Source organism: Gymnodraco acuticeps, unplaced genomic scaffold, assembly GCF_902827175.1.
Source record: "Gymnodraco acuticeps unplaced genomic scaffold, fGymAcu1.1, whole genome shotgun sequence".
Classification (NCBI taxonomy): domain Eukaryota; kingdom Metazoa; phylum Chordata; class Actinopteri; order Perciformes; family Bathydraconidae; genus Gymnodraco; species Gymnodraco acuticeps.
Genome location: NW_022990887.1, coordinates 192,821 through 211,833, shown reverse-complemented (window position 1 = coordinate 211,833; position 19,013 = coordinate 192,821). Strand labels below are relative to the sequence as shown.

The 19,013-nt window shown below is 40.5% G+C and overlaps 1 protein-coding gene across 1 annotated transcript; it reads left to right on the top strand.

Moving 5' to 3' along the window:
* The first annotated feature begins 422 nt into the window (after positions 1 to 422).
* LOC117557617 (ankyrin repeat and SOCS box protein 13-like) lies at positions 423 to 12,457 on the top strand. Its single transcript, XM_034233518.1, has 6 exons — positions 423 to 570; positions 1,933 to 2,120; positions 2,711 to 2,867; positions 3,566 to 3,700; positions 7,275 to 7,466; positions 10,850 to 12,457. Exons 1-6 carry the CDS (start codon positions 528 to 530, stop codon positions 10,975 to 10,977), a joined length of 843 nt encoding a protein of 280 aa, XP_034089409.1. The 5' UTR covers positions 423 to 527; the 3' UTR covers positions 10,978 to 12,457.
* Positions 12,458 to 19,013: the final 6,556 nt, after the last annotated feature.

Here is a 19,013-nt window from a genome sequence, read left to right as displayed (position 1 = left end):
TGGTATATCGGTCAAAGTAAGAGAAAACGCTCTCAGGATATTAAAAATAACTCATTATTAGAATCAAAAAAGATATAAGCAAATGTTATGAAAATGATTATAAAGCAAAGCTGTCAGATTTGTTGTAGTTACAGTAATTAACTACTTAAAAAAGGACACGAAAAAACTATTTGAACTACTGCCATGCATGTAGTTGAAGAAATAGCAAATAACATACCTTATCTGACTTGTAATATCTGTGACCTTCAAATACCATTAAAAAAAAAAACACATTAAAATAATATGATTATATAATTAATACAAATAATTGAAATAAGTTCCCAAATTGGCATCAATAAAGTATCTATATCAAACGTAAGAACTACAACTCCCAGCATGCACTTCGAGTTCTAGGTATGTCACATGATTCCCTCCGCATGTAAACCAACCAGTGCTTCTTTCGGGATGTCAACATCACCAGCTCGCTGTTTACGTCTCATGTCTCTGCGTCTGCTACCTTACTCCTTCCCAAAGAAAAATAAGACGGAATGGAAATTCAAAGTGACCGAGATTATTTCTTTGGAGACATTGGTGAGTGTGAGAAGTAGAGAACATTTCCGGTCAGAATATCTAGTTTTTTTGGGACCTTTTTCGGCCCGGTTTGACCGGCATGTCAAACCTTTATTTAACCAGATTAGTGCCATTGAGATCATAGATCTCTTTTTCAAGGGAGACCTGCAAAAACGTGTAACGTTATCCACATGTGTCATGAGGAATGCTAACATGCTAATTAGCTGTAGCTCGAGTGTTGGACTTGAGTGGACATTTACTCAAGTCCTACACTTAAGTACAATGTTGAGGTTAGGCCTACTTGTTTTTATTTGAATATGTTCATTTCCTTCCACTCTATACGCCTTTACAGTTCAGGGATAAACATTATATTTCTAGTATTTGTTTACTTTGAGCCAATAAGGAATTATGACAGATGACAATAAGATTTGTTTTCACCCCTTGGTAATTTCACAGGCTGTAAACAAAGTAAAAAAATACATTTGAACATATGACTTTTACTTGTGACAGTGGTATTGTCAAGTAAGTGCAGTGTACTTATTAATTCTGAGTACTTTAATCCCATGTGTAGCTTATTTTACTCGTGGTACTACTGCAATAAGTGTGTATGGATACTGACAACAAACAATGGTGTGCATATACAGTAAGGAATGTTATGGTTAAATCAGTCCTTGTACAGTATTTGAGGAGACATGTACTAGAAGACTACTTTTCTAAGATGTGATATAATTATGTAATGTACTACTACTATATACAAAATGTACAGAGTGTACATTAAACAACATATTTACAGCAGAGCTCAAATGATTAGGTAACAGTTGTCTATTTATACACTCATACAAGAGGATTGACAAACATCTTATGGTAAAATAAGACACAGATTAGAGATGAATACAATTAAAGATAACATCAAAGATAACGATACAATTATACACAGGTAAGTAACTTTAAAATATGAAATGAATTCAAATTAAAATGAACATATATAGATTGAATTTCAAGATTCAAGGCTTTTATTGTCATGTGTACATACTCTAGCTACAGTGTAGTTATGTCAATGGAAATCTTAGTTCCCAGGCTCCTCCAACAGTGCAACACAATAAAACAGATACAATAGTGCAAGTAAATACAAATAAAATAGAATATAAATAGTGCAAGGAGAGTCTATATACAAGTAATTGGAATATGATATATTAGATGAATAATTTGTAAGTTGCAACCAGATGAATGTTATGGATGTCCTTTCAAAAGTTCAGGTGTTTAACAGTCTTATGGCCTGTGGAGTGAAACTGTCCGTGAGTCTGGTGGTTTTAGACCTGATTTACCACCTGCCAGATATTTGGGTCATATTTGGTGAACATCCTGATGTCTCCCCTCCTGCAGGCTGCTGGTCTGAGAGGACGGAGGTGCACAAAGCTGCGTCTCAGGGCCAGACGTCCCAGCTGCAGAGTCTGATCCTCAGCGGAGCTTCAGTCAACGTGGTGGCGGTCGACTCCATCACCCCGCTGCACGAGGCCTGTCTGCGGGGACAGACCCAGTGTGTCCGCCTGCTGCTGGACGCCGGAGCCCAGGTGAGACAGACAGGACGGACAGGTGTAACATCCTTTTTTCCATACCCAAATCTCTAAAAACGGGGGTACAACGGAGCTGATCCAGTCTGATATGATGTAATATCTGAAATGTGGACCCACGGCCCTATCAGAAACGTTGCTATCAGAAACAATGCCTCACGTGTTTTGGACGTAATATGGTCTTTGTTTACATTAGCAAACATCGCTAACACTCAGAGCTCACCTGTACTGGAGAGCATGTGTAAAAAAGCAGGAAATGAAAAAAGGAACTCACCTTGTGGTAAACCTGAGAGAGAAAAGCATTTGAGCTCCATACTGTTTCAGAAGTAATCCTTGATGTGGGTTGGAACATGATATGGCATTTAATCACGGCAGCATTTAGCTGTATCTCTGTAGAATTCTGAGCAGGCACAAGCACCCCCTCCTTTTCCAGAATCAGCGTTTTTGTCTAAGATGTCTAGCATGCATGATCTGTTTGTTATTTTTTAGCAAAACACATCATAGACAAGTTTTTGTATATATTTGTATATATCTGAGACCCATAAGATATTGAAAAACAGTATAATAGGGGACCTTTAATGCTATCTCAGGTGGATGCGAGGAACGTGGACGGCAGCACCCCGCTGTGTGAGGCCTCCTCAGCGGGGAGTCTGGAGTGTGTGAGGCTCCTTCTGGAACGAGGCGCCAAATCCAACCCCGCCCTCACCTCCAGAACCCCCTCCCCCCTCCACGAGGCCTGCATGGGAGGTGAGGGCCTCCACATGCCTTTTTAAAATCCTGTCTCTTTGTTGTTAGAAAAATCTCACTCGTCCCCGGCTTCAGCTTCAATCTCAGGATCCATGTATTTCTGATCCTCTCAAGAATGGAAGTAGTCATCACATACAGAGCATCAACTAGTCCCTGTCTTTTTCTCAAAATTATGACTTTTTTTTAAAAATTATGACTTTTTCTCAAAATTCGGACTTTCTCGAAAAATCTCAAAATTATGACTTTTTCTCAAAATTATGACTTTCCCTCAAAATCTGACTTTCTCTCAAAATTATGACTTTTTCTCAGAATTCTCAAAATGATGACTTTTTCTCAAAATTCTCAAAATTATGACTTTCTCTAAAAATCTCAAAATAACTACTTTTTCTCTAAATTCGGACTTTCTCAAAAAATTATGACTTTCTCTAAATTCGGACTTTCTCTACAAATCTCAAAATTCAGTTCAACATGTAAGAAGTAGAAAGTACAGGTATTTGAGTTCAAAATGTAAGAAGTAAAAGTTAAAAGTCGTCAGAAAAATAAGTAGCGGAGTAAAGTACTGATACCAGAAACATGTACTTAAGTACAGTAACAAAGTATTTGTACTCCACTACTTCCCTCCTCTGGGTGGGAGGGAGTTGCGGAGGCGGGTTTATAAATAACATTATTTTACTCAATATCCTCCTGTTATTCTCCAGGTAAAGAAGACTGCGTGAAGCTCCTGATCGCCATGGGTGCAAATCTGGAGGCGTACGATATTTACTACGGGACCCCGCTACATGTAGCTTGTGCTAACGAACATACAGAGTGTGTGAAAGTGTTGCTCAACGCAGGTCAGTGCAAAGCAGGGTTGGGAAATGTACCGGACCAGATGTCACACGGCTTTATATTTGGATCTTGTTTACCCTCAGATTGTATTTCTAAATCTAGGAAGATGGATTATGGTGGAGCTGTTTTGATTTCAATAATGAGGGAATTTAAGGACAGGTCAGCTGGCCTGTAATAATATCTCCTGCCTCCTGCGCTAAAACTGGGTTTACATGAGGGTTGGGCAATGATTCAATATGATCATTAAATGTCATTGAATGGAGTCATATTGTAGGGCTGCTCAATTAATCGTATTTTAATCGCAATTACGATTTTGGCTTGCAACGATAATGAAAACAACATAATCGAAATAAAACGGTTTTTTTTGTTTTTTCAGTTGAATTGTAATAGCCGAGACCGGAAGCAGTTAGCTGCTAATGGTGGCTACCATTAGCAGCTAACTTTTGCTCTGCGATTTTTACATAAAAATTGAATTATGGATTATAAATGAAATAATTTTTTTATACAGAGACGTTAAAAACCTATGGATTAACCGATTCAGCCGCGTTTTTTCTCGTTTTAATGCCATTGAACACGTCTTTTGATCAGATTGACAGCTACGGTGAGACGATCTCCCTAGAACAGAGGTGCCCAGTACGTCAACCGCGGGGGCAATGCTGGTAGATCACGAGTCATTCATTAAAAAAAAATCCAGCTCCGTTAAAATAGACAAAGCAGGTTTTGATCCCTCCTCCCTTGGCCTCCCTGCCACTTAATTCAGGAGTTTACTTGATTGACAGAAAAAGCGACCTTTCGCTTTCCAGTCTGTTAACCCAGAATGCAAAGCGATACAAAATCAGTCAAGTGCCGGGAAAACTCAAATTAAACAAACAAGAGACTTTCACTTTAAACGTTGTGTTCATTTAGCACTCAGGTTATGCTTTTTTAGGGTTTTCCCTTTTCTGTAGTGTGTTAAAAAATGTATTTGTGTGCATTTAATTGGTCTGCAAAGGCTAAAATCCCATAATGACATCACTATCTGGGTGCATTCACACCTAATAGACAGTTTTCTAGTGAGCACCGACGACAGTTTGTTACATTGTTTCATTTTTAAGGAGGTTTGGTTTGAGTTCACAAGTTCAAAACTAAAACAGACTATAAACTTTAAACACAAGTCATGTGCTCGGAAATGCTGTTCAACCATTGGTCAGACATTAAGGGGGTAAAAACGCAAATCCCGGCAATTTCTACCGGAGCCTCCGCCATGGAGCATCGGCACTTTCGGCAGGTTATTCTCATGCAGCCGTTAATCTGGAGATCAACAGACTCTAGCGGCTCGCGCATATGATTATAAAATCAGACAACGTCCGTTAAAAAACATTATAACATAATGAGAGACGTTCTGCAGTAAGGAGGAGGTTTCACCGACGACAGGTGTTCTTACATTTATGTAGTTGACGGATAATTTTTACTTTACACGACACTGTTCAACATTTAATTCTTCTTCACTCTTTAACTAAACAACAGCGGATGTCTTGAAAGACTCTTTCGCTAAAGATTTTTGAAGACATCCGCGTTCTTGTGACACGTAAATACTACGCTTCCTATGTGTTGCTGCGGACTGCGTTCACACCAGCAATGAACCGCTCCAGAGATCGCAAGCAAGCGCTCCGAGACCACCTATTTTAGCGGACCAGAGTCCGGTTGTTTAGTTCACTTCAGAGGTCTCGGACTGCGTTCACACCGACCCAAATGAACCACATCAAGCGGCTAAACGCACCAGGGTTCGATTCAACCGGACTATACAAGGCAGGTGTGAATGCACCCTAACACTGGTGCTCCAATTGGCTAGCGCTCCAACACATTGTACGTGATAGGCTAAGGGGCGGGACATCTCTAAGCAGTTGACTAATCACAACAGAGCCGGCCAACTAACCAATCAGAGCAGACTGGGCTCTGGTTTCAGACAGAGGGTGAAAATAGGTGCTGCTGCACAGACAGTATGAGAAAAATTAAGAGCTTTTTGAACATTAAAGCAAGGAGACATGTAGAGACACTACATACTGATATACACCTGAACATCAGCAGGAGAGGACTCTTTAAAGTAGAGACACTACATACTGATACACACCTGAACATCAGCAGGAGAGGACTCTTTAAAGTAGAGACACTACATACTGATATACATCTGAACATCAGCAGGAGAGGACTCTTTAAAGTAGAGACACTACACACTGATATACACCTGAACATCAGGAGGAGAGGACTCTTTAAAGTAGAGACACTACATACTGATATACACCTGAACATCAGCAGGAGAGGACTCTTTAAAGTAGAGACACTACATACTGATATACACCTGAACATCAGCAGGAGAGGACTCTTTAAAGTAGAGACACTACATACTGATATTCATCTGAACATCAGCAGGAGAGGACTCTTTAAAGTAGAGACACTACATACTGATATACACCTGAACATCAGCAGGAGAGGACTCTTTAAAGTAGAGACACTACATACTGATATACACCTGAACTCAGCAGGAGAGGACTCTTTTAAAGTAGAGACACTACATACTGATATACACCTGAACATCAGCAGGAGAGGACTCTTTAAAGTAGACACTACATACTGATATACACCTGAACATCAACAGGAGAGGACTCTTTAAAGTAGACACTACATACTGATATACACCTGAACATCAGCAGGAGAGAACTCTTTAAAGTAGAGACACTACATACTGATATACACCTGAACATCAGCAGGGAGAGGACTCTTTAAAGTAGAGACACTACATACTGATATACACCTGAACATCAGCAGGAGAGGACTCTTTAAAGTAGAGACACTACATACTGATATACACCTGAACATCAGCAGGAGAGGACTCTTTAAAGTAGAGACACTACATACTGATATACACCTGAACATCAGCAGGAGAGGACTCTTTAAAGTAGAGACACTACATACTGATATACACCTGAACATCAGCAGGAGAGGACTCTTTAAAGTAGAGACACTACATACTGATATACACCTGAGCATCAGCAGGGAGAGGACTCTTTTAAAGTAGAGACACTACATACTGATATACACCTGAACATCAGCAGGAGAGGACTCTTTAAAGTAGAGACACTACATACTGATATACACTTGAACATCAGCAGGAGAGGACTCTTTAAAGTAGAGACACTACATACTGATAAACACCTGAACATCAGCAGGAGAGGACTCTTTAAAGTAGAGACACTACACTCACTGATATGAAACCTGGAAATTAGCAGAATAAGGCTCTTTTTAATAAGAAATAATTTAATTCACAAAGGAGTATAGTACAAAAATAAGCTTTACCATGTCATTATTTCATATAGACTACTCTTTAATTGATTCAACAGAATTTTGTTGTTCCATTGGAGGTCATTATTAAAGCATAAAAAATGCAGACAAATGTGTAAAAAAAGAAAGGAAACTTGTATTTGCAACTGTCTTTTGAAGATTGATATATTTAGTAACAACCAATAACCAGGTTAGATAAGTCAGACATTGTGTATTTGTTGATATAATAACCAGCTGACATTAAAGCTCTTTTCCCTTCAGGTGCTAAGGTGAACGCGGCCCGGCTTCACGAGACGCCGCTGCACCACGCTGCTAAAAACAAGCAGGTGGAGATGGTGGAGATCCTGGTGGAGTTCGGAGCCAACGTCCACGCCAGGGATCATCACGACAAGAAACCTGTAGATTACACAACCCCCAGCTCCCCCTCTGCTACCTGTCTACAGTTTTATGAGAGTGAGTTCCTCTATAACACTACCAGGAAGTGTATCAGTGTAGTAGTGACTTATCACCAGCAGATGGCGAGCAATGATCGCATTTTAGTTCCTATAGTTACTTTACAGATGTGGATGAATGATGTGAAATATAATCAAGTGTTAAATCAGACTTTAGTTCCACCTGGAGTAAATCCACCAGCTACCCTGCAGTATACAAAGTCCTTCAAACTAGCTGCACCTTTACCAGCTTTGAGAACACTTTCATGATCAATCATTATAAAACATATCATATATATTATTCTGAAATGGACCAATCTGCACAACGACTACTTTTACTGTCGCTACTTTCACTATATTTAGATGAGAATACTTTTCTACTTTTACTTGAGGAACATTTTGAATGCAGGACTTTTACTGTAACAGAGTATTCCTACACTCTGGTACTTCTACTTTTACCCAAGTACAACATCTGATTACTTCTACTTTTACTCAAGTACAAGATCTGAGTACTTCTACTTTTACTCAAGTACAAGATCTGAGTACTTCTACTTTTACTCAAGTACAAGATCTGAGTACTTCTACTTTTACTCAAGTACAAGATCAGAGTACTTCTACTTTTACTCAAGTACCAGATCTGAGTTCTTCTACTTTTACTCAAGTACCAGATCTGAGTACTTCTACTTTTACTCAAGTACAAGATCTGAGTACTTCTACTTTTACTCAAGTACAAGATCTGAGTACTTCTACTTTTACTCAAGTACAAGATCTGAGTACTTCTACTTTTACTCAAGTACAATATCTGAGTACTTCTACTTTTACCCAAGTACAATATCTGAGTACTTCTACTTTACTCAAGTACAAGATCTGAGTACTTCTACTTTTACTCAAGTACAAGATCTGAGTACTTCTACTTTTACTCAAGTACAAGATCTGAGTACTTCTACTTTTACTCAAGTACAAGATCTGAGTACTTCTACTTTTACTCAAGCACAAGATCTGAGTACTTCTACTTTTACTCAAGTACAAGATCTGAGTACTTCTACTTTTACTCAAGTACAAGATCTGAGTACTTCTACTTTTACTCAAGACAAGATCTGAGTACTTCTACTTTTACTCAAGCACAAGATCTGAGTACTTCTACTTTTACTCAAGTACAAGATCTGAGTACTTCTACTTTTACTCAAGTACAAGATCTGAGTACTTCTACTTTTACTCAAGTACAAGACGAGTACTTCTACGTTTACTCAAGTACAAGATCTGAGTACTTGCTACTTTACTCAAGTACAAGATCTGAGTACTTCTACTTTTACTCAAGAACAAGATCTGAGTACGTCTTTTACTCAAGTACAAGATCTGAGTACTTCTACTTTTACTCAAGAACAAGATCTGAGTACTTCTACTTTTACTCAAGTACAAGATCTGAGTACTTCTACTTTACTCAAGTACAAGATCTGAGTACTTCTACTTTACTCAAGTACAAGATCTGAGTACTTCTACTTTTACTCAAGTACAATATCTGAGTACTTCTACTTGTACTCAAGTACAAGATCTGAGTACTTCTATTTTACTCAACTACAAGATCTGAGTACTTCTACTTTGACTCAAGTACATCTGAGTACTTCTACTTTTACTGAAGTACAAGATCTGAGTACTTCTACTTTTACTCAAGTACAAGATCTGAGTACTTCTACTTTTACTCAAGTACAAGATCTGAGTACTTCTATCTTTTACTCAAGTACAAGATCTGAGTACTTCTACTTTTACTCAAGTACAAGATCTGAGTACTTCTACTTTTACTCAAGTACAAGATCTGAGTATTCTACTTTTACTCAAGTACAAGATCTGAGTACTTCTACTTTTACTCAAGCACAGATCTGAGTACTTCTACTTTTACTCAAGTACAAGATCCTGAGCTACTTCTACTTTTACTCAAGACAAGATCTGAGTACTTCTACTTTTACTCAAGTACAAGATCTGAGTACTTCTACTTTTACTCAAGTACAAGATCTGAGTACTTCTACTTTTACTCAAGCACAAGATCTGAGTACTTCTACTTTACTCAGTACAAGATCTGAGTACTTTCTACTTTTACTCAAGTACAAGATCTGAGTCCTTCTACTTTTACTCAAGTACAAGATCTGAGTACTTCTACTTTTACTCAAGAACAAGATCTGAGTACTTCTACTTTTACTCAAGCACAAGATCTGAGTACTTCTATTTTTACTCAAGCACAAGATCTGAGTACTTCTACTTTTACTCAAGTACAAGATCTGAGTACTTCTACTTTTACTCAAGTACAAGATCTGAGTACTTCTACTTTTACTCAAGTACAAGATCTGAGTATCTTCTACTTTACTCAAGTCAAGATCTGAGTACTTCTACTTTTACTCAAGTACAAGATCTAGTACTTCTACTTTTACTCAAGTACAAAGATCTGAGTACTTCTACTTTTACTCAAGTACAAGATCTGAGTACTTCTACTTTTACTCAAGTCAAGATCTGGAGTACTTCTACTTTTACTCAAGTACAAGATCTGAGTACTTCTACTTTTACTCAAGCACAAGATCTGAGTACTTCTACTTTTACTCAAGTACAAGATCTGAGTACTTCTACTTTTACTCAAGAACAAGATCTGAGTACTTCTACTTTTACTCAAGCACAAGATCTGAGTACTTCTACTTTTACTCAAGTACAAGATCTGAGTACTTCTACTTTTACTCAAGTACAAGATCTGAGTACTTCTACTTTTACTCAAGTACAATATCTGAGTACTTCTACTTTTACCCAAGTACAAGATCTGAGTACTTCTACTTTTACTCAAGCACAAGATCTGAGTACTTCTACTTTTACTCAAGTACAAGATCTGAGTACTTCTACTTTTACTCAAGTACAAGATCTGAGTACTTCTACTTTTACTCCAAGCACAAGATCTGAGTACTTCTACTTTTACTCAAGTACAAGATCTGAGTACTTCTACTTTTACTCAAGTACAAGATCTGAGTACTTCTACTTTTACTCAAGTACAATATCTGAGTACTTCTACTTTTACCCAAGTACAAGATCTGAGTACTTCTACTTTTACTCAAGCACAAGATCTGAGTACTTCTACTTTTACTCAAGTACAAGATCTGAGTACTTCTACTTTTACTCAAGTACAAGATCTGAGTACTTCTACTTTTACTCAAGCACAAGATCTGAGTACTTCTACTTTTACTCAAGTACAAGATCTGAGTACTTCTACTTTTACTCAAGTACAAGATCTGAGTACTTCTACTTTTACTCAAGTACAAGATCTGAGTACTTCTACTTTTACTCAAGTACAAGATCTGAGTACTTCTCCCACCTCTGTTTTTTTAGACACGTCTAATAATAATCCATAACACTTTACTCTTGTCCCTCCAGCCACCCCCATGAACCTGCAGCAGCTCAGCCGGCTGGCTTTGAGGGCGATGCTGGAAACCAGAGCTCTGGAAGTCATAGAAAAACTGGACATACCTAAACTCATCATCGGCTACCTGTGCTATCAGTGAGGAGGAGGAGGAGGATGAGGAGGATGAGGTGTTGAGTAGGTAAAATGTGAAACCTCAAAGAGCTGCTGCACAGAGAAACTCAAAGGTACCATTTAATATGGGAATAGGGGATGAGCACTCTGCTTCTCAATGTCAATGAATGCACGGAATGATAAACACACTCCGGTGCTACACTTCACATTTGAGAAGGTTTTCTGAACAATGCAGAAAGTCACATTCACGTCCTACAACTACTACAATTTCCTCACTCTCACGAGATCTCGCGAGACTTCATGTCAAGTTCTCATTGCAAACGCACCTTTCATGTCGCAATGATGACAGCTATTGTCAATCATTGGAAACATATTAACAATAAACAACATTGCTCTCTAAACTAACGCAAAGAAATGTTACAAAAGTCTCCTAACTTCCACTATTAAATGACCACTACTCTTTTTCCCAAGTAGTTACTTTCAGGACTTTTGGCTGTTCTCACTTCGTTCTCTTGTAGCCGCCAGCAAGCACACTTAGCTTACTCTGCTTTGAAGAGGCCATCTGTCGGCTCTCATATGAAGTTCTGCACCTGCTTACTGTTGGTTTGATCTTTACCAAGTATCAAAGCACATGTTATGCTTTCAAACCCTCGTCCAAATCTTTCATTTCTGCCCTTTTTTGCCCTGGCTTCACGATGCTGGCCTGAATATACGCAGCTCGTCTGCTGCACTCCATAAATACGCCAACATGGCTGTTACACTTTAATCAAAATATAAATTCCTGGCAACCTATCATTCCCATCATTACAAGTGACTTGTTTTCATGGTACAAAAATGCAGCCTGGTTCATTTTTATCTCAGCCTGTAATAAATAATCCAGAAGCACAGATCTGCCCTTCTTCCCATGGACTGTTCTCTTTAAGTCTTAAAATATCCGACCCTGATACCGACGGGGTTTCTTCTTATAGCTCCTTAACAGCAGAAGGACTGGAAAAAAGCAGAGTAGAGCAGGCATGCAGGGAATGTTATCTAAGATGAGAAATGATCCTTGTTTTGCTTCAGGTTGGTTTGTGTGGATCTCTCCTGCTGCTGCTCCGTCGGGTTAAACATATTTTTGTGTGTCTTATTCAAGTGAATAATGTCTTGAGGTGCTGATAAATCAGCGCATGGACATGCTTTACTGTTAGTATTTATCTTATGAAGCTGTACAGACGTGTTGCTTTGATGGTTTATGTTAATTTATTGAATACATTATACTGTTGGTGTGCTTGTTGCACTTTATATTTTTGCATGAATCTGGATTTCACATGTTTTCTGGACTGTATGTCCTCATTGTGGCCATAGTAATAGTCAATAATGATTTAAAGGTGGGGTAGGTAATTTTGGAGAAACCAGCTCGAGTGCGCTAGAATTTGAAAATACATAACCGGAAAAAATCTGCCACTTCCTCACAGAGCCCCTCCTCCAACACACACGAACGCGCACATGACCAATGAGGGCACGAGGTAAGTTTGTGCCCAGATGGAAGGCTGACAGGCAGGTAGGCCATCCAGTTACTTTAGCCGGGCCGGCTCAGAGGATTGGTCGTGCTTTTTACAGCGCCACGGCTTCCACTGATGACATTGTTTTATGGATTTTTTTGTCAAAGCATTTAATATATTCATTGCTATCGGGATGTTAAGAGCATTCCATGGAATATAACAAAGTGTATCTCGAGCCGGTTTCTCAAACGTACCTACCCCACCTTTAAGGACTTAACATTTATTTGTAAAATGACTTAAGCAATCCAAGTTTTTTGGGGGCTTTAACGTTAAATGTGGGTTCACGAAGTTACAGTCAACTAGTAGGGAGCAATAAAAGAGGATTTAAGGTAGTACAATATCAAACTGTGTGATGTTTTGTATACTTGCCTTTCCGAATTTTATAAAACTTGACAATAAATCAAATTTACGAAATTTGATCTAATCAAAATGCCTGTACATTTCACTATAAACACATTTTCATATGTTATAAGAGTTTAAATTGGGCATGTACAGCATGTTCAACAACACACTCAGTTGCAATTGTTGACCACTAGGGGGCGCCACATGTCCACCAGAAAAGTGCAGTATTAGTGATCTGACGCCAAAAATGAATCCCAGACTACTCTCAGCTTTAATGAATCCATCACTTCTGATTTACATCTGTCAGGAAACACAGCTCTGAGTCTCTGGAGGGATATATCTTCCTCGTTGCTCAGAGAGGGGGATCACGTGTTCGGCAGTAAAGGAGGAAGAGGAGGAAAAAGATCAGGAGTGTAGATTGTAGATTTTAGGCACTAAGCAGACAGGAAGTGGGAGGCTTTTGTTTGAGAATCAGATAAACAGTGAGCTGGATGCTGTGATGGTCCACTGCTATAACCCCCCATCAGACTCTGCAGCCTGGAATGAGCTGCAGATGTGAGACTAATTCAGCAATAGTCTGCAACTGAATTAAATAAAGAGACAAAAACCAAAACACACAGACTTTGAAGTATGCTTCAAGATGCAGGAAATGTTTAAAGAGGACAGTTTATCCACATGTTCAGGTGTATGTCAGTATGTAGTGTCTCTACTGTGACATGTCTCCATGCTTTAAAGGTCCCATGTCATGGCCATTTCTACTGATCATAACTCCATTGTTGAGGTCGACTAGAATAGATTTAAATTGTGCAATTTTCCAAACTCACATTGGTTTCTAATACAGCATCTCTGTAAAGTATGTGTATTCACTCTTCTGCCCCCCCCCCCATCAACCCTGTGAGCCCAGTGTGCTCTGATTGGTCGGGACGTTGCGAGGCTCGCTGCTCAGTGAGCTGGCTTACTGGTGTGGTTTCCGGGTCGGCGATACAGCGAGAACAAGCGAAACTCATCCTGAGCACACACACACTCACAGCCGAAGTAAAAACAATAAGTGTGGCTTGATATTGAGAAAGAAAAAGGTTTCTAACGCTGTGAGAATGGGTCTGCGGAGAGCATTTCTCCACCATCCCAACTCGTCTATTACCAACCAGGGAGCTCTATGCAAGTCAATGGGACTCCCTGTTAGTTGAAAATGTACGCTAAAGGTCCTGGTGTGTGAGGAGCTCCTCGGATTGGTCCATTTTGGTTCCCGGAAGAAACAAATGGAAAAAGAGAAATCCCCAACGAGGCGTTCTGGGGCAGCACAGACAGGTCTTCTCTGTGTTAGAGTTTTACTCGCTACAGGGTGCACTTTGAGGGTTTGTGACTCTGCAGACCGTTTACATGCAGAACAACCTTCATAACACAAGGGGACGGGTGATAACCAGAAAAGCATGACATGGGACCTTTAATGTTCAAAAAGCTCTTTATTTTTCTCACACTGCCTGTGCTGCAGCACCTCTTTTCACCCTCTGTCTGAAACCAGAGCCCAGTCTGCTCTGATTGGTTAGCTGGCCAGTTCTGTCCGTTGTGATTGTTCAAAACCCGAAACCTCTGGAGGGAACACAGGATTGTAGCCTTTGCAGACCATTAACATGCACAAAAGCCTATATAGCACACGACAGGGAAGAGAAACCCCAACATGCCTGATTTAAAAATGGCTAAAAAGTGAATTGAGGTCCAAAAAAAATGCACTTTCAAAGTGAACTGGACTAGTGTAGATTCACTCTAGCTCACTTAAATAAACCACATATCTCTTAAAGACGCAGCATTAAAGTCTCTTTCGATTCTCGTAAAACACGTTTTTCCGAGGGTTTGATTTGCCCTTCCTGTCTTGATGTTTTCTTCTGCCGTGACCTGCAGGATTAGATTGATCCACCGCTCCGCTGCAGAGAGCTCGGAGTAAATGGAGGAACACTTTGAAGACGGACTAATCTCCATGAACGGAAGTGATGTGACTCAGCAGCTGTTGTATTCTGTCAAACAACCTGCACAACTGGAACCTTATGGAGAGAAAACTCGCTCAGTGAGCCTGAGAACAGATCGCATGTCTTCCCACGCTTTTAAAATTCACTTTAAGAGTAAATCGGGTCTCTTTTCTGCTGAAAAACGTTGCTACTGAGCTGGCTCCAGTGTGGCAACCCATCTTTCAGGCTTCTATTGACACCATCCCTCTGTCATGGAAAACTTCACACATCAAACCGCTACCCAAAATTCCATGCCCAAAAGAACATAAGGACTACAGACCAATAGCCCTCACATCAGTGATTATGAAATCACTAGAAAGAATTCTGCTCCGAAGACAAACTGGATCCATACCAATTTTCCTATAAACAAGGGTGCGCTACGGAAGATGCTTTGGCCACTGGTTCACATCATCACTAAACATTTAGATAAACGCAACACCTATGCAAGAGCCCCCTTCCTAGACTTCTTATCAGCCTTCTACACAATACAAGCAGACATCTTGGTGTCAAAAATGGCCAAAATGGAAGTAAATCCATACCTGATTTACTGGTATGCTGCTTTCCTCACTAGTAGAGAGCAACTTGTGAAGGTTAACAAAACCCTGTCATCTGCCATCACAGCCAATGTAGGTGCCCCCCCCCCCCCCCAGGGCTGCGTGAGTTCAGCTGTGCTCTTTACATTACATTACATTGCATTTAGCTGACGCTTTTATCCAAAGCGACTTATAATAAGTACATTCGACCAGGAAGACACAAACTTGAAGAAAACAGAATCATATAAGTACATCAGGTTTCATAGAGCCAAACATTTCAAGTGCTACTCAACTGGCTTTAGATAAGCAAGTCCTTTATTAGTATAAAAGTGCTTCGTTAATAGTTCTATCGCTCGAAGTGGAGTCGAAAGAGATGAGTTTTCAGTCTGCGCCGGAAGATGTGCAAGCTATCTGCTGTCCTGATGTCAATGGGGAGCTCATTCCACCATCTTGGAGCCAGGACAGCAAACCCACGTGTTTTCGCCGATGGGAACTTGGGTCCCCCTCGCAGTGAGGGTGCAGCGAGCTGTTTGGCTGATGCAGAGCGGAGTGCACGCGCTGGGGTGTACGGTTTAACCATGTCCTGGATGTAGGAAGGGCCAGATCCATTCGCAGCATGGTAAGCAAGTACCAGTGTCTTGAAGTGGATTCTAGCAGTTACCGGAAGCCAGTGAAGGGAGCGGAGGAGCGGAGGAGCGGAGGAGCGGAGGAGCGGAGTGGTGTGGGAGAATTTAGGAAGGTTGAAGACCAGACGAGCCGCTGCATTCTGGATGAGCTGCAGAGGTCGGATGGCACATGCAGGTAGACCAGCCAGGAGGGAGTTGCAGTAGTCTAGGCGTGAGATGATGATGAGTTACTCTCTACACGATGATTGTCGTACCAAATCAAGTCATCATTAAGTACTCTGATGATACTGCAATAATATCTCTGCTCAGTAACACAGACGACCCTGAGCTGCACCAACAGGCTGTAAATCAGCGAGTGGACTGATAGCAATGCTCTTGAGATCAACACCAAGAAAACTGAGGAAATCATTTGTGGCTCACCATCTGACTCCCATAAAGTCCCCATGGTCATCCATACAGATGAGATCAAGCAGGGAGTTCCATACAAACACGTGGGTGTAATGATGACCGTCTGCTGTCATGGAAGGATCACATTGAACATCTGAGCAAAAGGACAAAACAAAGAATTTATTTTCTCCGCCGTCTCAGGTCTTTTGAGGCGAGCAGAGAAATTCTTCTGTTGTTCTTTACATCTGTGATCATGTCTAATCTACGGTACTGCAATACTACCTGGTACAAGTGTTTGTCAGCAGCTTTAAAATCAAAACTGCTCCACCTGTTAAAAATCTGCTCAAAGATAGTTGGTCCACCTGTCAGAGACTCTATGACTCATCATAACGACCTATAGGCTGTCCATCCACATCATCTCCGACCCAAACCATGCTCTGCACAGTGAGTATGAACTGCTACCATCTAATGGAGATACAGGGGCCCACCATTCAATAAAGTCAGACTGAAGCATCCTTTGTGCATCAGTCAATCCTCTCAGTGAACACAGAGCTGATCCCAGATCAGATGCACACTGAAGGCTCTGAGAAGGATACTTGTCTGTTGACGTTGGACATGGAGCTGCTGTGACGCAAGTCAAATTTGATCTGACAAATAAAGTATTATCGTATCGATTCCTCTGCTAGACATTTGATTTTTGGAAACTTGCAGACTTCCTATGTCCAGCCCATGATTGTAACGCTATGTGCTGTGGGTGTTTCTCTTATGTAAACTGTCTAGGATTTACTCTATCCAAGTATTTACAAAGAGTCTGCAAACACTGTCTGACGTCTTGCAGCCTTATCACCACACCAGGAGACTGAAGGCGAAAAAGTAGTCCCTATTTTCACATAATTTCACATGAGTGCTGAGAAGAAGAGGCACCACGAATCTTATAAATTAAAACCTAAAGAAAACACACAGATTGAGGTGATTACCACTTTGATTATACCCGTTCATTGATGAGACCGGTAAATGAAAGACTCCTTAAAGTGGCTTTTTGATTGTTTCCAGACCGTTGAATGCTGGTCTGCAGTCTGCAACCACACTTACTGTAAAGCTTTGGTCTGAGAAAGTCTTTCTCACATGTGTCTGGACGACAACGCCCGGGGTTACACACACACACACGCAGGGACACTTCAAAAGCAGCGTGAGGACCGGGACATCTGGTTGTACTTTGTGAAGGGAGTCCCCCTACTTGGAGTTTCTTCAGAGGACTTTTTGTTCCAGCTGCTGAGCGACAGCCTCTGAAGTCTGGACGTTTTTCTCTGTTTGCCAAGTTTGAACACAACCAACAATAACTGGGCGTCTTACAGCTGCTCCGTGGAGTACTACTTCTTCTTTTGTATCAGTATTTTACGAGGAATGCTGGTGACTAAACCTTTCCTTCTTTAACCGGTGTTGTGGAACTGAGAGAATGACTTCTGGTGGTTTTAAATGACAATTCCTCGTTGCATGAGAGAAAAAGTTGTTTTGATCCAGTAGAAGCCACTCAAATGACTTATTCCTGGACTCTGTACCAATGGCCTTTTGTTCCTTGGGCAGCAGATCGAAACACTTCCATTCTCAGACTCGTCTAGCAGCAGTTACTTAAGGAATTCAATAAAAAAGCAAAACAGTAAAAGTATTCAGACGCTGAGACGGAGGGCAGGTGGTGGAGCATTTTTCTTGTAACTTTTTGTAGACTTTCGACAAAGCCAAGCTGAGATTCTCTGAATAATAAGCCATAGGTAACCACATGTTAAAGAGGCCCTTTTGTTCTTTTGGGGGGTTTACCCTTTCCTGTAGTGTGTTATATAGGTTTGTGTGCATGTAAATGGTCTGCAAAGGGTAAAATCCCTATATCTGGAACATGGTGACATCACTTTGTAACACTCGTGTTTCAATTGGCTAGCGCTCTAACACATGATAGACGAAGGGGCGGGACATCTCTAAGTGGTTAACCAATCACAACAGAGCCAGCCAGCTAACCAACCAGAGCAGACTGGGCTCTGGTTTCAGACAGAGGGTGAAAAGAGGTGCTGCAGCACAGGCAGTGTGAGAAAAATAAAGAGCTTTTTGAACATTAAAGCATGGAGACATGAAGAGACACTACATACTGATATACACCTGAACATCAGCAGGAGAGGACTCTTTAAAGCAGAGACACTACATACTGATATACACCTGAACATCAGCAGGAGAGGACTCTTTAAAGTAGAGACACTACATACTGATATACACCTGAACATCAGCAGGAGAGGACTCTTTAAAGTAGAGACACTACATACTGATATACACCTGAACATCAGCAGGAGAGGACTCTTTAAAGTAGAGACAATACATACTGATATACACCTGAACATCAGCAGGAGAGGACTCTTTAAAGTAGAGACACTACATACTGATATACACCTGAACATCAGCAGGAGAGGACTCTTTAAAGTAGAGACACTACATACTGATATACACCTGAACATCAGCAGGAGAGGACTCTTTAAAGTAGAGACACTACGTACTGATATACACCTGAACATCAGCAGGAGAGGACTCTTTAAAGTAGAGACACTACATACTGATATACACCTGAACATCAGCAGGAGAGAACTCTTTA